The 17495-nt window shown below is 36.0% G+C and overlaps 1 protein-coding gene across 1 annotated transcript in view; it reads right to left on the bottom strand.

The window, feature by feature from the left end:
• Positions 1–287: 287 nt before the first annotated feature.
• The window catches only part of AGMO (alkylglycerol monooxygenase), a 371459-nt gene continuing 354251 nt past the window's right edge, over positions 288–17495 (bottom strand). Inside the window, exon 13 of the mRNA XM_024250091.2 lies at positions 288–416. Coding sequence (XP_024105859.1) covers positions 342–416 — 75 coding nt within the window. The 3' untranslated portion in view covers positions 288–341. The remainder of the gene's footprint in view (positions 417–17495) is intronic.

Here is a 17495-nt window from a genome sequence, read left to right as displayed (position 1 = left end):
TTCAAATTGATGCAACGGCAATATTCCTTCTTGTTTTTACTGTTTTTAAGTTTCATCCCTTCTTTTTATACTTGTTGTCATATAGGCTATTGGTTAATATAACATCATTATATTTGAAATCTTTAATTGTAGTAATAAAGGAGAGAAGTAACCAAAACTGACTTTAATTTTTAATAGAAAATAACAAATGTGAAAGGCAAACAATAGTAAATAAGTAATTTTACTTTTCATTAAAGATATAGTTCATATAAGCATTATATAAGATAATTACATTTTAATATGCAGTCATAATATGCTTGTGGACAACTCATTAAAAGAAAAGAATTATGTACAAATTCAGATTATTTCCAAGGGCGAGAGGTGAGTTGTTTCATGCTTCTAACTCCCCAGAAAGCAATGCAAATGGAAAAAACAATCTGAAGAAATAAAACACAAAGAGAAAAAAAAAAGTTAGAAGTGAATCAATACTATTGCTCAACTGAATTAAAAATATTTCCCTAGAGGAAAATGAACATGGACATTTTAGGGAGTCAAGTTATTAAATTAAATCTGGCAATTGTTCACTGATAGAACTTAGCCAATTTAACTTAAAACATGGTGTGTGAAGACAGGAGCAGGAGTTAAGAAGTTTTATTTCTGTGGCTTGTTTCTTATATTCACAAATCTGGGTCATTTCAAGGAATGAGGCTAGATAAATTAGATATTCAAACATTTCTTCTGACATTTGGAGATACAGCATGCTGTATGTATTATATTAAATGATCTAATTGCTTATATAGGTTAAGAAACCTTTGGAATAGGAGAAGTAAAAACATTGTTAAAGAATCCCTCCAAGTCAGTATGATCTAGCTTACTATGAATTTCGCCCAAGGTGAATTAAATTCTAAACACTGCTGATGACTTATCTCCTCAGTCTTTTGATTTTATCAGGTGTAAAAATGTAACTGCAAATTTCCTTCACACTGAAGACTTAACTAAATCATATTAAGCAGCCTGAAAAGTTCATTGAGTTTGTTCAATCCAGACACTGGTCATGGTCTTTGCACCATCAGATTTCCCAAAGGCAAACACTCCCCTATGCTCTTACCTAGGCACTGATAATTAAAACTACAGGACTGCTTTCCTGATCACCATTTTAGGTGGCTGGGTAACTGGAATGATGATGAAAGCAAACAATGCCAAAACAACCAGAGTTATTGGGATAGCTGTGCGGGAGTTTCTCTATATTTTTCATATATGTGTATACTTCCCCTCCATACTATTAAAATAGGACCAGATGCCTCTCCCCAAGAAGAATATCACTATACCTGGAAGATTCACTGAAATATACAAAGAGAGAACATTTAAGTAAGAAGATGAAGGCACAGGAGCATTCTGGTGTGGGGAACTCCGGTGAAGTCAAGACTGTTAACTGAGGACAGCTGTTAACTCACAGAAAATACCTTGAACTCTGCTGATTTTGCTATTAAAGCATGAATGAGGAAAAAACACCACCAACAACCAAAATACAAACAAGCAAAAAAAAAAACATAACAAAAAAACCCCTCTCAAACAAGGATGTTTCAATTTATGAGTGGGTTGTTCGGTTTCATATGAACCTCCTGGATCTTTCTAGAGAACCATCATCCTTCACATTAGCCAGTTTGATGGACTTCTTCAAATTCATGCAATTCCTTTTAGCCTATAACACTCACAATATGAAAAAATACTAAAAATAAAATCAGCAGTTATATTGAAGGAGAAGTCAAGAATAATATTAACGTTCTGGAGTTGCCTCAGAAGTCAAATACAATATATTTAAAGGCTGGTTTTGATTTTGTTTCTTTTGACTGTAATTCAAGAGAAATGACCTCATGGGATTTCTTCTGATGGTGCCAGGTAAAATAATACTGTGCTGGGGGGAGTATTTTTGAAAGCTCTTAGACTTGTGCAATGAGCTGCATTTGTCCATGAAAATGGGTTAATGCTGAGAGGGGCGCTGAGAAGGTAGCTTTTCAAGTGAGACAGAGATGATAAATCTATAATATCAGAGTAAATAATTTACTTTAGATCCAGAATATTCAGCAAGCAACTAATAGATACCTTCTGTTGTGCAGGGTGGTGGAATCTAAGCTATATTTGGCACTAGAAGTCTTTATTGGTTACAAGGATGATCTCCCTGAGGGAAGGCTGAGGAGAATTACTTCAGTGAAACCTCAAAAGTTGTATATAAAGTTTTCGGAGTATTCTCATAAATCTCATAATTCTCCTCTTTTCCATTCTCAATTCCCCTAGACTATCCATACTTTCATCTCCACTCCCAGTACTGTTAAAAATTTTTACCTAAAGAGGAAGTGGAAAAGATTACAAGTCTAGTTATGCCTTGTTATTAATCCACCAGTTTCCACTAAATCTTTCCACCTTTGAAACTGTGATTCACATCCTTTATCCTCTAGGACCTACCTCTAAGTAAATCACAAAAATCTTCCCTTTTCCAATTATCTGAAATGCTTTTAAATTCCTACCGAAAATGCAGTACTGCAGTTAGCAGTCTTGTTTGTTTTCTTTTTTGTTTGTTTTTTGCTTGCTTACTTGTTTCAGGCTCCTGTGTGTTATCCCTTCAAAGAGATATACAACTGGTTAAGCCTAGGAGTCAGGATCAGGTTATATTAATGTGCAATGAAGATCTTTGCTTCGGCCAGCGTTGTCCTACATGCCTTTATTAGATTATGTCATCTAATTCTCATGACAAACTTTGGTGTGCTGGTATCCAATTTGGCAGTGAGATAGTAGGAACTCAAAATTCATGTGGTTATAGCAAGGAATCACAAAACTGCTAAATATCAGAGCTAGAATAAAGTTTTACATTTACTCCAAGAAAATCTAACTGCAAAACCTAGGAAATCATTTCAAAGAATATGAACATCCATAGTGAATTCATTTCCTTTTCTGTAGTCATCACCTAGATTCTCCTAGTTATTTTTTTTTTCTTGTGTCAGTAACTGCTAGGCTTCTGAGACCTTTTCACAATCAATATTTTAAGAACAAATTTGGAATTTTTATATATAATAAAATCCAGATTGGCACAGGATCATAGAAATAAAATAACATAAATGTGCCCTTCTAAAAATACGTGACTCTGAAATATTCACCATTCATTAGAAAATATTTCAGTAGAAGAAAACAGAGTTAATTTTCTATTTTAGAATATATGTGTTTATATATAAATATTACATACAATGTATAGATTCAAATATATATTGCACTATAATTTTAAGCCAGAAAATTATTTAACAGAGTCAATATAACCACCTGATTACTGTAGTCACTACATTTAAAATTTTCCTTGTCCAACTGTTCTCTTGATTTTTGTATTATGCCATTTATTTTAGGTCTCCTTAGTTGATTAGATTAAATATGTCACTTGATAGTTCATTAACACATTTCTCAAATATTTGTTAAATAAATACAGAATTCCCACTTAGGCTAGTGAAAGAATAGATGAAAGCTGTAGACTTTTTATTTTGCAATATTTGTCTCTAATCTACATATATGATGTTTTTGGATACATACAAACTGAATGCACACTTATTTTATCCTAGTTTTAGGCAAGTCCCATGATTTTAACAGCTGGATTCTAAATATAAAGCAGAGGAAGTTCATTCTTAGTGTCAAGCCCTCCTTGTGCTAACACATCATTAGTGGTCCTTGTCTTCAGGCTATTTCCTTGACTTCCCAGGAACCTCAATTCTGATGCCTGAACTTTAGCCTGTACAGATGCTGTCATGTTTCCACCATGCCTTTCCAAAAAGTTCATCAATTGGCAGGTGGCTAATCTGTCAGTAATCCATACTAAAATTTTAATGGGGACTGGTGTTTTATTCTGCTGTTCCTCTCAGTTATATGTGTGTGTGTGTGTGCGCGTGCGTGTGTGTGTGTGCGTGTGTGTGTGTGTGCGTGTGTGTGTTGCTTTTGCTTTAAGAGACAAGGTCTTGCTATGTTGCCCAAACTGGACTCGAACTCTCGAACTCCTGGGCTCAAGCACTCCTCCCATCTCAGCCTCCCTAGTTGGGCCTATAGGGACATAACATCTCACCCAGGTTTATGTCTGTGTTTTAAGAGGCCTTATTCAAAATGGCTCTAATGATGAGCAAATCAAGCATCTAATCTTAAAGGAGAGAGAATAGTGTGCTTGTTGCATGCTCTCAAATTGCAAACCCTCAAATTACAAAGAAATGTGGTGGATTTGACTTATACCTATGTACATATCTGTCTCTTCTGGTTTTAATACACTTACTATATTTATCAATAAGCAACCAGAAGAGAAAAGAAAAACAAATATCACCTTGTGCAGTGGAAAGTTCCAATTACAACTAGCTAGGAATCTTCCACAGCCTTTGTGGAAGTGATGAAATAAGACTTTTCAAATAATTTAGCCTTCAGATAAGCTTACAAATAAAATGAAAGCTTTAATGTACTTGAATAATTATTCACAAGAAAAATAAAATCTCTGAAATTGCTAATTATTTTGGTCTCCCAAACATGTATTTATTGTCACAAAGATTAAAATAGAAAACATTCATTGAGATATATCTTATTTAATTTTATATGTATTGCCAGCAGTGGTATGAATATGTATATCCCTGAATCACTAATACGATGAATAAACATGTTAAATGAGCTAAATCATTTTGCTGAATGATAAAGTCACTTACTCTACTTTGTAAAGGAAGAAATTTGAGTTAAGTGTAAAATGGCATTTTTGTGAAGATGTCAGACTTAGCCACCTTACAACAAATTGAAGGGTTATTATTATTTAGTGAATTATATGTTTTCAGCCAAATATAGGCTTATATACTTATTTCCTAAAATTTCCCTAAAATTTTTTAAGAATTAGAATATTAGAATAACTATTTTCTATTCTAAACAAATGTATACCCTGGCCCTAAATAGAAGAGTACATTTTTCTGAAAAATTGTTTCTGTAGTATGAGTGAGGTTTATAAAATACCAGTTAACTATTTAATAGAACTAAAACAATCCCAACAGTAAGAATTGATTTAAAGGAAACACATTAAATATGGAGTATTTTTTTCCTAAATTATTTAAAGAAAACTAAAGTTAATCCTTTGTTAAATACACTTTTTAATATAATGTTTTGTTTTTTTTTGAGATGACCATTTTCAGCTGTACAGATAAGAACCCAAAGAGAGATCAAGCCTGGATTGCTCCAAAATATCTCTATTTCCTATGAGCGCAAGAGGACAAATAAGCACAATGGAACTAGAATATAAATTAGAGCCAAATGTACTATAGCTCTTTATGAACTGGAAACATCAGAAATATATTAGATAGGGGAGGAGCCAAGATGGCCGATTAGGAACAGCTCCGGTCTACAGCTCCCAGCGCGAGCGACACAGAAGACGGGTGATTTCTGCATTTCCATCTGAGGTACCGTGTTCATCTCACTAAGGAGTGCCAGACAGTGGGCGCAGGTCAGTGGGTGAGTGCACCGTGCGCCAGCCGAAGCAGGGGCGAGGCATTGCCTCACTGGGGAAGCGCAAGGGGTCAGGGAGTTCCCTTTCCAGGGGTGCCACTCCCACCCGAATACTGTGCTTTTCCGACGGGCTTAGGAAACGGTGCCCCAGGAGAGTATAGCCTGCACCTGGCTCAGAGGGTCCTACGCCCACAGAGTCTCGCTGATTGCTAGCACAGCAGTCTGAGATCAAACAGCAAGTCGGCAGCGAGGCTGGGGGAGGGGCGCCCGCCATTGCCCAGGCTCGCTTAGGTAAACAAAGCAGCCTGGAAGCTTGAACTGGGTGGAACCCACCACAGCTCAAGGAGGCCTGCCTGCCTCTGTAGGCTCCACCTCTGGGGGCAGGGCACAGACAAACAAAAAGACAGCAGTAACCTCTGCAGACTTAAATGTCCCTGTCTGACAGCTTTGAGGAGAGCAGTGGTTCTCCCAGCACGCAACTGGAGATCTGAGAACTGGCAGACTGCCTCAAGTGGGTCCCTGACCCCTGACCCCCGAGCAGCCTAACTGGGAGGCACCCCCCAGCAGGGGCAGACTGACACCTCACACGGCCGGCCAGGTACTCCAACAGACCTGCAGCTGAGGGTCCTGTCTGTTAGAAGGAAAACTAACAGAAAGGACATCCATACCAAAAACCCATCTGTACATCACCATCATCAAAGACCAAAAGTAGATAAAACCACAAAGATGGGGAAAAAACAGAGCAGAAAAACTGGAAACTCTAAAAAGCAGAGTACCTCTCCTCCTCCAAAGGAACGCAGTTCCTCACCAGCAACGGAACAAAGCTGGACGGAGAATGACTTTGACCAGCTGAGAGAAGAAGGCTTCAGACGATCAAATTACTCCAAGCTATGGGAGGATATTCAAACCAAAGGCAAAGAAGTTGAAAACTTTGAAAAAAATTTAGAAGAATGTATAACTAGAATAACCAATACAGAGAAGTGCTTAAAGGAGCTGATGGAGCTGAAAACCAAGGCTCGAGAACTACGTGAAGAATGCAGAAGCCTCAGGAGCCGATGCGATCAAATGGAAGAAAGGGTATCAGCCCTGGAAGATGAAATGAATGAAATGAAGCGAGAAGGGAAGTTTAGAGAAAAAAGAATACAAAGAAATGAGCAAAGCCTCCAAGAAATGTGGGACTATGTGAAAAGACCAAATCTACGTCTGATTGGTGTACCTGAAAGTGACGGGGAGAATGGAACCAAGTTGGAAAACACTCTGCAGGATATTATCCAGGAGAACTTCCCCAATCTAGCAAGGCAGGCCAACATTCAGATTCAGGAAATACAGAGAATGCCACAAAGATACTCCTCGAGAAGAGCAACTCCAAGACACATAATTGTCAGATTCACCAAAGTTGAAATGAAGGAAAAAATGTTAAGGGCAGCCAGAGAGAAAGGTCGGGTTACCATCAAAGGGAAGTCCATCAGACTAACAGCGGATCTCTCGGCAGAAACCCTACAAGCCAGAAGAGAGTGGGGGCCAATATTCAACATTCTTAAAAAAAAGAATTTTCAACCCAGAATTTCATATCCTGCCAAACTAAGCTTCATAAGTGAAGGCGAAATAAAATACTTTACAGACAAGCAAATGCTGAGAGATTTTGTCACCACCAGACCTGCCCTAAAAGAGCTCCTGAAGGAAGGGCTAAACATGGAAAGGCACAACCGGGACCAGCCACTGCAAAATCATACCGAAATGTAAAGACCATCGAGACTAGGAAGAGACTGCATCAACTAACGAGCAAAATAACCAGCTAACATCATAATGACAGGATCAGATTCACACATAACAATATTAACTTTAAATGTAAATGGACTAAATGCTCCAATTAAAAGACATAGACTGGCAAATTGGATAAAGACTCAAGACCCATCAGTGTGCTGTATTCAGGAAACCCATCTCACGTGCAGAGACACACATAGGCTCAAAATAAAAGGATGGAGGAAGATCTACCAAGCAAATGGAAAACAAAAAAAGGCAGGGGTTGCAATCCTAGTCTCTGATAAAACAGACTTTAAACCAACAAAGATCAAAAGAGACAAAGAAGGCCATTACATAATGCTAAAGGGATTAATTCAACAAGAAGAGCTAACTATCCTAAATATATATGCACCCAATACAGGAGCACCCAGATTCATAAAGCAAGTCCTGAGTGACCTACAAAGAGACTTACACTCCCACACATTAATAATGGGAGACTTTAACACCCCACTGTCAACATTAGACAGATCAACGAGACAGAAAGTCAACAAGGATACCCAGGAATTGAACTCAGCTCTGCACCAAGCGGACCTAATAGACATCTACAGAACTCTCCACCCCAAATCAACAGAATATACATTTTTTTCAGCACCACACCACACCTATTCCAAAATTGACCATATACTTGGAAGTAAAGCTCTCCTCAATAAATGTAAAAGAACAGAAATTATAACAAACTATCTCTCAGATCACAGTGCAATCAAGCTAGAACTCAGGATTAAGAATCTCACTCAAAACCGCTCAACTACGTGGAAACTGAACAACCTGCTCCTGAATGACTACTGGGTACATAACGAAATGAAGGCAGAAATAAAGATGTTCTTTGAAACCAACGAGAACCAAGACACAACATACCAGAATCTCTGGGATGCATTCAAAGCAGTGTGTAGAGGGAAATTTATAGCACTAAATGCCCACAAGAGAAAGCAGGAAAGATCCAAAATTGACACCCTAACATCACAATTAAAAGAACTAGAAAAGCAAGAGCAAACACATTCAAAAGCTAGCAGAAGGCAAGAAATAACTAAAATCAGAGCAGAACTGAAGGAAATAGAGACACAAAAAACCCTTCAAAAAATTAATGAATCCAGGAGCTGGTTTTTTGAAAGGATCAACAAAATTGATAGACCGCTAGCAAGATTAATAAAGAAAAAAAGAGAGAAGAATCAAATAGATGCAATAAAAAATGATAAAGGGGATATCACCACCGATTCCACAGAAATACAAACTACCATCAGAGAATATTACAAACACCTCTATGCAAATAAACTAGAAAATCTAGAAGAAATGGATAAATTCCTCAACACATACACCCTCCCAAGACTAAACCAGGAAGAAGTTGAATCTCTGAATAGACCAATAACAGGAGCTGAAATTGTGGCAATAATCAATAGCTTACCAACCAAAAAAAGTCCAGGACCAGATGGGTTCACAGCCGAATTCTACCAGAGGTACAAGGAGGAGCTGGTACCATTCCTTCTGAAACTACTCCAATCAATAGAAAAAGAGGGAATCCTCCCTAACTCATTTTATGAGGCCAGCATTATCCTGATACCAAAGCCTGGCAGAGACACAACAAAAAAAGAGAATTTTAGACCAATATCCTTGATGAACATTGATGCAAAAATCCTCAATAAAATACTGGCAAACAGAATCCAGCAGCACATCAAAAAGCTTATCCACCATGATCAAGTGGGCTTCATCCCTGGGATGCAAGGCTGGTTCAATATACGCAAATCAATAAATGTAATCCAGCATATAAACAGAACCAAAGACAAAAACCACATGATTATCTCAATAGATGCAGAAAAGGCCTTTGACAAAATTCAACAACCCTTCATGCTAAAATCTCTCAATAAATTAGGTATTGATGGGACATATCTCAAAATAATAAGAGCTATTTATGACAAACCCACAGCCAATATCATACTGAATGGGCAAAAACTGGAAGCATTCCCTTTGAAAACTGGCACAAGACAGGGATGCCCTCTCTCACCACTTCTATTCAACATAGTGTTGGAAGTTCTGGCCAGGGCAATTAGGCAAGAGAAGGAAATAAAGGGTATTCAATTAGGAAAAGAGGAAGTCAAATTGTCCCTGTTTGCAGATGACATGATAGTATATCTAGAAAACCCCATTGTCTCAGCCCAAAATCTCCTTAAGCTGATAAGCAACTTCAGCAAAGTCTCAGGATACAAAATCAATGTACAAAAATCACAAGCATTCTTATACATCAATAACAGACAAACAGAGAGCCAAATCATGAGTGAACTCCCATTCACAATTGCTTCAAAGAGAATAAAATACCTAGGAATCCAACTTACAAGGGATGTCAAAGACCTCTTCAAGGAGAACTGAAAACCACTGCTCAAGGAAATAAAAGAGGATACAAACAAATGGAAGAACATTCCATGCTCATGGGTAGGAAGAATCAATATCATGAAAATGGCCATCCTTCCCAAGGTAATTTACAAATTCAATGCCATCCCCATCAAGTTACCAATGACTTTCCTCACAGAATTGGAAAAAACTACTTTAAAGTTCATATGGAACCAAAAAAGAGCCTGCATCGCCAAGTGAATCCTAAGCCAAAAGAACAAAGCTGGAGGCATCACGCTACCTGACTTCAAACTATACTACAAGGCTACAGTAACCAAAACAGCATGGTACTGGTACCAAAACAGAGATATAGATCAATGGAACAGAACAGAGCCATCAGAAATAATGCCACATATCTACAACTATCTGATCTTTGACAAACCTGACAAAAACAAGAAATGGGGAAAGGATTCCCTATTTAATAAATGGTGCTGGGAAAACTGGCTAGCCATATGCAGAAAGCTGAAACTGGATCCCTTCCTTACACCTTATACAAAAATCAATTCAAGATGGATTAAAGACTTAAATGTTAGACCTAAAACCATAAAAACCCTAGAAGAAAACCTAGGCATTACCATTCAGGACATAGGCATGGGCAAGGACTTCATGTCGAAAACACCAAAAGCAATGGCAACAAAAGCCAAAATTGACAAATGGGATCTAATTAAACTAAAGAGCTTCTGCACAGCAAAGGAAACTACCATCAGAGTGAACAGGCAACCTACAAAATGGGAGAAAATTTTCACAACCTACTCATCTGACAAAGGGCTAATATCCAGAATCTACAATGAACTCCAACAAATTTACAAGAAAAAAAGAAACAACCCCATCAAAAAGTGGGCGAAGGACATGAACAGACACTTCTCAAAAGAAGACATTTATGCAGCCAAAAAACACATGAAAAAATGCTCACCATCACTGGCCATCAGAGAAATGCAAATCAAAACCACAACGAGATACCATCTCACACCAGTTAGAATGGCAATCATTAAAAAGCAGGAAACAACAGGTGCTGGAGAGGATGTGGAGAAATAGGAACACTTTTACACTGTTGGTGGGACTGTAAACTAGTTCAACCCTTGTGGAAGTCAGTGTGGTGATTCCTCAGGGATCTAGAACTAGAAATTCCATTTCACCCAGCCATCCCATTACTGGGTATATACCCAAAGGACTATAAATCATGCTGCTATAAAGACACATGCACACGTATGTTTATTGCAGCATTATTCACAATAGCAAAGACTTGGAACAAACCCAAATGTCCAACAATGATAGACTGGATTAAGAAAATGTGGCACATATACACCATGGAATACTATGCAGCCATAAAAAATGATGAGTTCATGTCCTTTTTAGGGACATGGATGAAATTGGAAATCATTATTCTCAGTAAACTATCGCAAGAACAAAAAACCAAACACCGCATATTCTCACTCATAGGTGGGAATTGAACAATGAGAACACATGGACACAGGAAGGGGAACATCACACTTCGGGGACTGTTGCGGGGTGGGGGGAGGGGGGAGGGATAGCATTGGGAGATATACCTAATGCTAGATGATGAGTTGGTGGGTGCAGCGCACCAGCATGGCACATGTATACATATGTAACTTACCTGCACGTTGTGCACATGTACCATAGAGCCTAAAGTATAATAATAATAATAATAATAATAATAATAATAATAAAAAGAAAAAAAAAGAAATATATTAGATAATTATAGATTTTTTTCTAGAATTTTGCAAGAACCCAGTTTCACAAATGTCAACTTACAAGAAATTGAGAATTGTTTTCACTCTGAAAATATTCTATATATACCAAAATATTTATTCATATTCAGAAAAAGGGAAAGAAAATGTTAAAGAAATAAATTCCAAATACTGTATCTATTACTTTGAAATCTTGCATTATCTCTTTGTGCTTATTTCTATACCCCATTCAAGAGACAACACAATCACAGCTATGCTTAATATGAGGCCTTTTAAGGTTTTTTCCTATCTAAATTTTAAATCAAACAGTATTACATTAGTTTATAAATATATATCACAGTTCTTAGCTGATGAAAAACAATGTAAAAAGAAAGTTCATGTGAATGACCATGTGATAACATCACCTTATTGAAAAGAATATCAATAGTATCAGAAGAGGTTTTTGTGTGCTTGTCGCACACCTTATTGAAAAGAATATCCTTCAATCAATAAATATCTACTGATACTCATTTTCTAACAGGAGAAAATACTAAACGTAACACAATCAAGTTTTAAAAAGATAAATACAAAATACACATTAAAACAGAGTTTTCACTGCTTCAGCTGAACTCCGAAAATGGAAATATCAGATTTTCACTATTTTAGTATTTAATGGGGGCAAAAGACACATAATTAGAGTAACAAAAAGTACTAGCTGAATTTACACAACAAATGCAGAATCTTTCATTTCACGCATTATTTCAGTTCCCTAATTTTATACAATTATTTACTCACTTCTAAAAGTCTAAACTGCCTAAGAAAGTGTGCATCCTTTTGGACAATACTACAGAAGAGAAGCCTATTGTTCATCCCGACCGCATTTAAACTATCATGATAACATCTGAAAACCATAAATATCAGCCACAAGATTAGAGATCACTGAGAGGTCTCCAAAGCCTACCCATAATTCAGAGAATATACTTTAATATGGTTGGCATGAATTAGCTACTGCACATGTAAACCCATCTGGTTAAAATTGTATAAACCATAGTTAGCATAAAGTGAAAATAGATGCTACATTTCTCAAAAACATCTGTGAATTTTTCATCTTTGATTTGGAAGTTATGAATAAAGTGTTTTTAAAAGATACATGGCCCTAAACATTCCAATATTACCAACCCTTGTTCTAAGAGAATGACAACCCAATAATGTGGATTTTTAAATTGTCTTTGAATAACTACTAGATTCTTGCCTTTCCTTATAAACACTGACACACTTCTATTTACATTGTTTTCCTGGGGAATTTCTAAATATTTTGATACACATACTCTTGATGTTCTGACATAACTTCTCAATTTTTACCAGCTTAGATTATTATATTTTTAGTTTAAGTTTGTCAAAAGGTCAGGTACATAGACACTAGCATAAAGTGAAAATAGTCCAGGCGTGGTGGCTCACGCCTGTAATCCCAACACTTTGGGAGACCAAGGTGGGCAGATCATGAGGTCAGGAGATCGAGACCATCCTGGCTAACATGGTGAAACCCTGTCTCTGCTAAAAATACAAAAAAGTAGCCGGGCGTGGTGGCGGGCACCTGTAGTCCCAGCTACTCGGGAAGCTGAGACAGGAGATTGGCATGAAGCCGGGAGGTGGAGCTTGCAGTGAGCCGAGATGGTGCCACTGCACTCCAGCCTGGGCGACAGTGCGAGACTCTGTCTCAAAAAAATAAAGTAAAATAAAATAAGTAAATAAATAAATAAAAGTGAAAACAGATTTACCACAACTAACACATAGAAAAAACTTAGAGACAACCAAACTTGATTATGTCTGTGATTTATAAATCATGAATCACAGATTATGTCTGTGATTTATAAATCATGAATATATTCATGGGGTGTCCAGAAAATGTGCCTTGCTTAAATTGAAGCTTGAATCTGTAGTTTTCTAATCATCCAAGTTCTTAATGCTACAGAAGAGTGACTTTTTGGACTTTTTTCTTAAACACTACAGGGCAGAAACAGTAAGGATACATAGAGAGAGGGTTGCAATAAGGTCAAATTAATAAAGGACCAAATATCATTTGTGAGAAGAAATGTTTGGAAGAACACTGACCATCGTGCTGGCAAATGTATCTTAGTAAAGGTGTACTTTAGATAAATAATCTTTTTCCACCAATAATCTTCCTCTGGTGCTCACCACGGAACCTCATGTTCTTTACTTTTTATGGATATGAGAAGAAAATTTTTTAAAAATCAGGGCTATAAAAAACTTTTAAGAATGGTTTGTTTTAGTTTTTATAAAGTTGGGAATAAAACAAGAGCAGAAAAATAACAAGGCATCTGATGAACATTATACCTAGCTTGACTCTCTGCTGAGATTTTTTATGCATTAAAATTAGTGATAGGCAAACCATTCAAAATAACCTGCCCCCATGCTCTGAAAACTATGATAGCACTATATTTTGAAGTATAACATAGTTCTGTGAATTTAAAAATTCTTTAACTTTCTTATTTTACTCATATTTCTGTAAATAAGTTCTAGCTACAACTAGAAACAATTTAATTTTTCTGCATACGCCTAACACTGGCACAAAATTGTTTGCCTCATATCCAACATGTTTTGAAACAGAAGATTTTTGAATAGGATGTTGCTGGATTCATCATAGACCTTAAGTGTCCTAACAGAACTCTTTTGAATGATGAGAAACACAACATTTAATCTAAATTCAAAGTACTACATTTTTCTAATACCTGTTATTACTGACCACTAAAATTTAAAGCATGTACATTTTAAAACCAGAGGCTTGTTTCCACAAAAAATTATCAAGAAAATAATTCAGTCCTAATCTTCTACCAAAAGGTCATTTTTGTGCTAAATGACTGGCAGTGTCGCCCATTTCCTCCCCAATCCTGTTATCACAGCACACTGATTTTCAGTGTATTCCAAAGAGCAAAACGTACTTCTGGCATTTCTCTGACATAAATAAAGAGTCTAAGGCATCTCACATGGATAACAGTTTTCAATACTTGATGTACAAAAACTTCAATCTGGAAGAGCATGTGTTTACAAATGCAGAATAGCATTCAATACTGCTTATCCAGGATTTTTAGTGTGCCGTTAAACAAATTATTTGACTTTACCATGTAGGAAACAAAAAAAAGTCTCAAAAAATGAGTTCATTTTTAGGGGAAAAAATGCCATGTTTACAGAAATCACAGAGATGTCTGGTTTTAAAAATAAGACAGCCTATCTTGAAAAGATATGTTTTGAAAAGATTCTTTCATACTGTTTTTGTTTATGTCAAAGGGATGATTAGAGCCCCAGTAAATGGGAACCTCCCAGCATAGGCTAACAGAAGGCCAGCAGCCCACATATGGCTTGCAGCTTGGGGGATTTCTCTCAGTGTTCTGCCAGAGATGGGACTGCCCAAATGGTTTCTCGCCTAAGTCTGAAGTCATAAACTGCAGGACCAGCTATGCCAGAACTGGACCCAAGGGTATACAGAGTCTTGACTGATGGGAAACAATGACTGCTTCCTAAGGAAGCCACAGCTGCTTTCCTGAGAGACACCTCAGATGCCTGAATTTTCCCTTACTTTCTATTTTTGACTACCTGTTCTGGCAACAGTTCCAACAAAGGGAGAGGCAGGCAGCAGGCACCCAGCTGTTTTCAATAAGACTTGGCAATATAGGTACTGATTACATAAACACTACAAACATTCAAAGAATATATTTTCTCCTTTCAAGCTATAAAAAAAGGTGTGAGCCTGTATCAACACCTCACATCTCTTCTACTCCAAATAATGATGATGATGATGATATGATGGTAATAATAACTTTTATTATTAAAACAAAGATTGTAAAAAAACATATCAACTGCTGGGAAGGAGCTCAAATGACACAGAGTATTGGAAAGATGCGAAATCTCCACATTTCAGGGACAATAATTTTTCTTTTTCCTTATGAAATGATAAGATTAAAGTGTGCACTTAATTTGATTGATTTCTCATTTTTTCCCATGACCCAGGCAAAAAACAATCAGATATTGCATTATCCATTTGCATTACATTTTCTTTTTCATATGTTCAAAAATATAATTTAAAAACCTTAATATATGCTACAATCTCCAGGTAAGTATATCAATGAAATAGTACATAAGATCCTCTGCTAATATTAATCTGGAAGATGTTGATTTACATTTTAAGTCAGATGGATGGAATTTCCTGGCTTTTAAAAAATATGTATTCACTTTCTGGATTTGTTATTTGGAAACTGAAATTTTAAATAACTCATTCATGCTTATAGGTAACAGATGCAGAGTATTTTAAAAAATGATTCCTATATTTGACATATTAGAATAAGAATTTACTTAAAGAAAGGAATTGGAGCTTCAGTAATCTATATTACTAGGTAACTGTTCAATTTCCTGTATAACGGAGTGATATTCCTATAACAGAGAACAGAATTGCATTTAATTTTCTGTCTTAAGATTCTTATTACTTTTATCCCAATAATTCAAAAAAAAAAATCTTTGGCTACGCCTCTTCTCCTTAATATATCTATTGTTTCTGTGATAATTTTCTTTCCTCCAAGATGGTAGAATATATTATTTGATCTGGGTTTTAAATTAGACTCTTTCAAATAAAAATAAGTACTGAATAAAAGCAGCAGAAAAAATATTTTTCAAGTTGTTTATGAAAACCAGCTTTGGATAAAGTGATACTATTAATTCAAAAACTTAAAGCTATTTTACAGAAAATAAAAGTGTCATAAGTAAATTAGTGACTAGACTAAGAATGATATACTGCATACACATTGCAATTACCGTAACTTGGGACATAAAGGGACTGGTAAAACAAAAGAAAAAAAACTCTGAAAAAGGAGTAAGCAAACTAGGTTGTCCCAGTTCAACACAAATTATTTTGCCTCAAGAGGTCAATTTGATTTTGTTTCTGTATTTATAAAATGAGAGTATTAGCTTCCCTGATTTTTCACAGGATTTTACTGAGTATTGACTTACTTTTTTAATTATAAAGTATTATAAGAATATAAGAGAGACTATTATGCTACTATTCTTGCTTAAAAGACTCAATAAATTAAAAGTGAAAACAAAGTGACAGATGAGACATAAATTGTAAGTAGATTTTGCAACATGAGAGATTTTAGTCAACTCTTTCTCATTGGTGGTCATAAGTTAAAATGATGCCTTTAAAGCTGTGGCTATATGATAATTGCTGGGAAAATACAATTCTGCAAAGTGGCATAAAACTTTAGTGGGTAACTATTACAATTATGGATTGATCATTTGTTTGGAGTATTTCTATTATGGACCCTGTCCTTTTACAACATGGTGTTTCGTGGTTTTTTTTTTGAGTTTTTATACCAGCCTTTTGAAACACATTTTAGTGTCTTAACATAATTTTTATTTTAATTCCTTACTTATTACAAAAGTATGGAATAATTTCTAAAGATCCTCCCACTCACTATTACCAAACTACTGTTTTGTTCTTTCATATTACATTAAATTCCCCACTCATATATAAAACTATGTCCAAAATAATTATTTTTATACAGATCTTTTTCAGGGGGATCCTGAGCAATGCAATGGAAATACATGCGTAAACATTTTCTACAAAAAACAATTTTTTAGTGATAGTGTTTGCTGAAGTATTTTTTGACAAACATAAAAAGAATAACATTCAACAAAGCTGAGTCAATTTTGAGCAGAACCACAATAATGCCATGAGACATTTTTGGACTAGCGAATTGACAACAGAACTGGAAAGGAAAGGACCAAACTTGAAGGACACAATGGAGGAAGAAAGGTCTGAAAAATGCCTTGGAGAATTATTGTTCCATATCTTTGCTGTATTCTAAACAATGCTCTGCTAGACAATCAAAACTCTTGAAAACCTATTAAAATGTTCAGTCTAGACTCAATGTAGGAAAACCTAACATATTAAAGTCAGAAAATAGTAACCCTTCAAATTTCTCTAAAATAAATACATTATTCTATCCATTCTCTATTTATTTAGTGTTAGGTGTGGAGTACACATACACACACACACAATAGCATGGGACCTACTTCAAAGGTGAATGGCTGCATAAAAAGAATTACATCGAATCACTCTCTATTAGGTTGTATTCATTC

This window comes from Pongo abelii, chromosome 6, assembly GCF_028885655.2.
Source record: "Pongo abelii isolate AG06213 chromosome 6, NHGRI_mPonAbe1-v2.0_pri, whole genome shotgun sequence".
In the NCBI taxonomy this organism is placed as follows: domain Eukaryota; kingdom Metazoa; phylum Chordata; class Mammalia; order Primates; family Hominidae; genus Pongo; species Pongo abelii.
The sequence above is the reverse complement of the archived record's forward strand: the minus strand, read 5'-3'. Positions and strand labels throughout refer to the sequence as shown.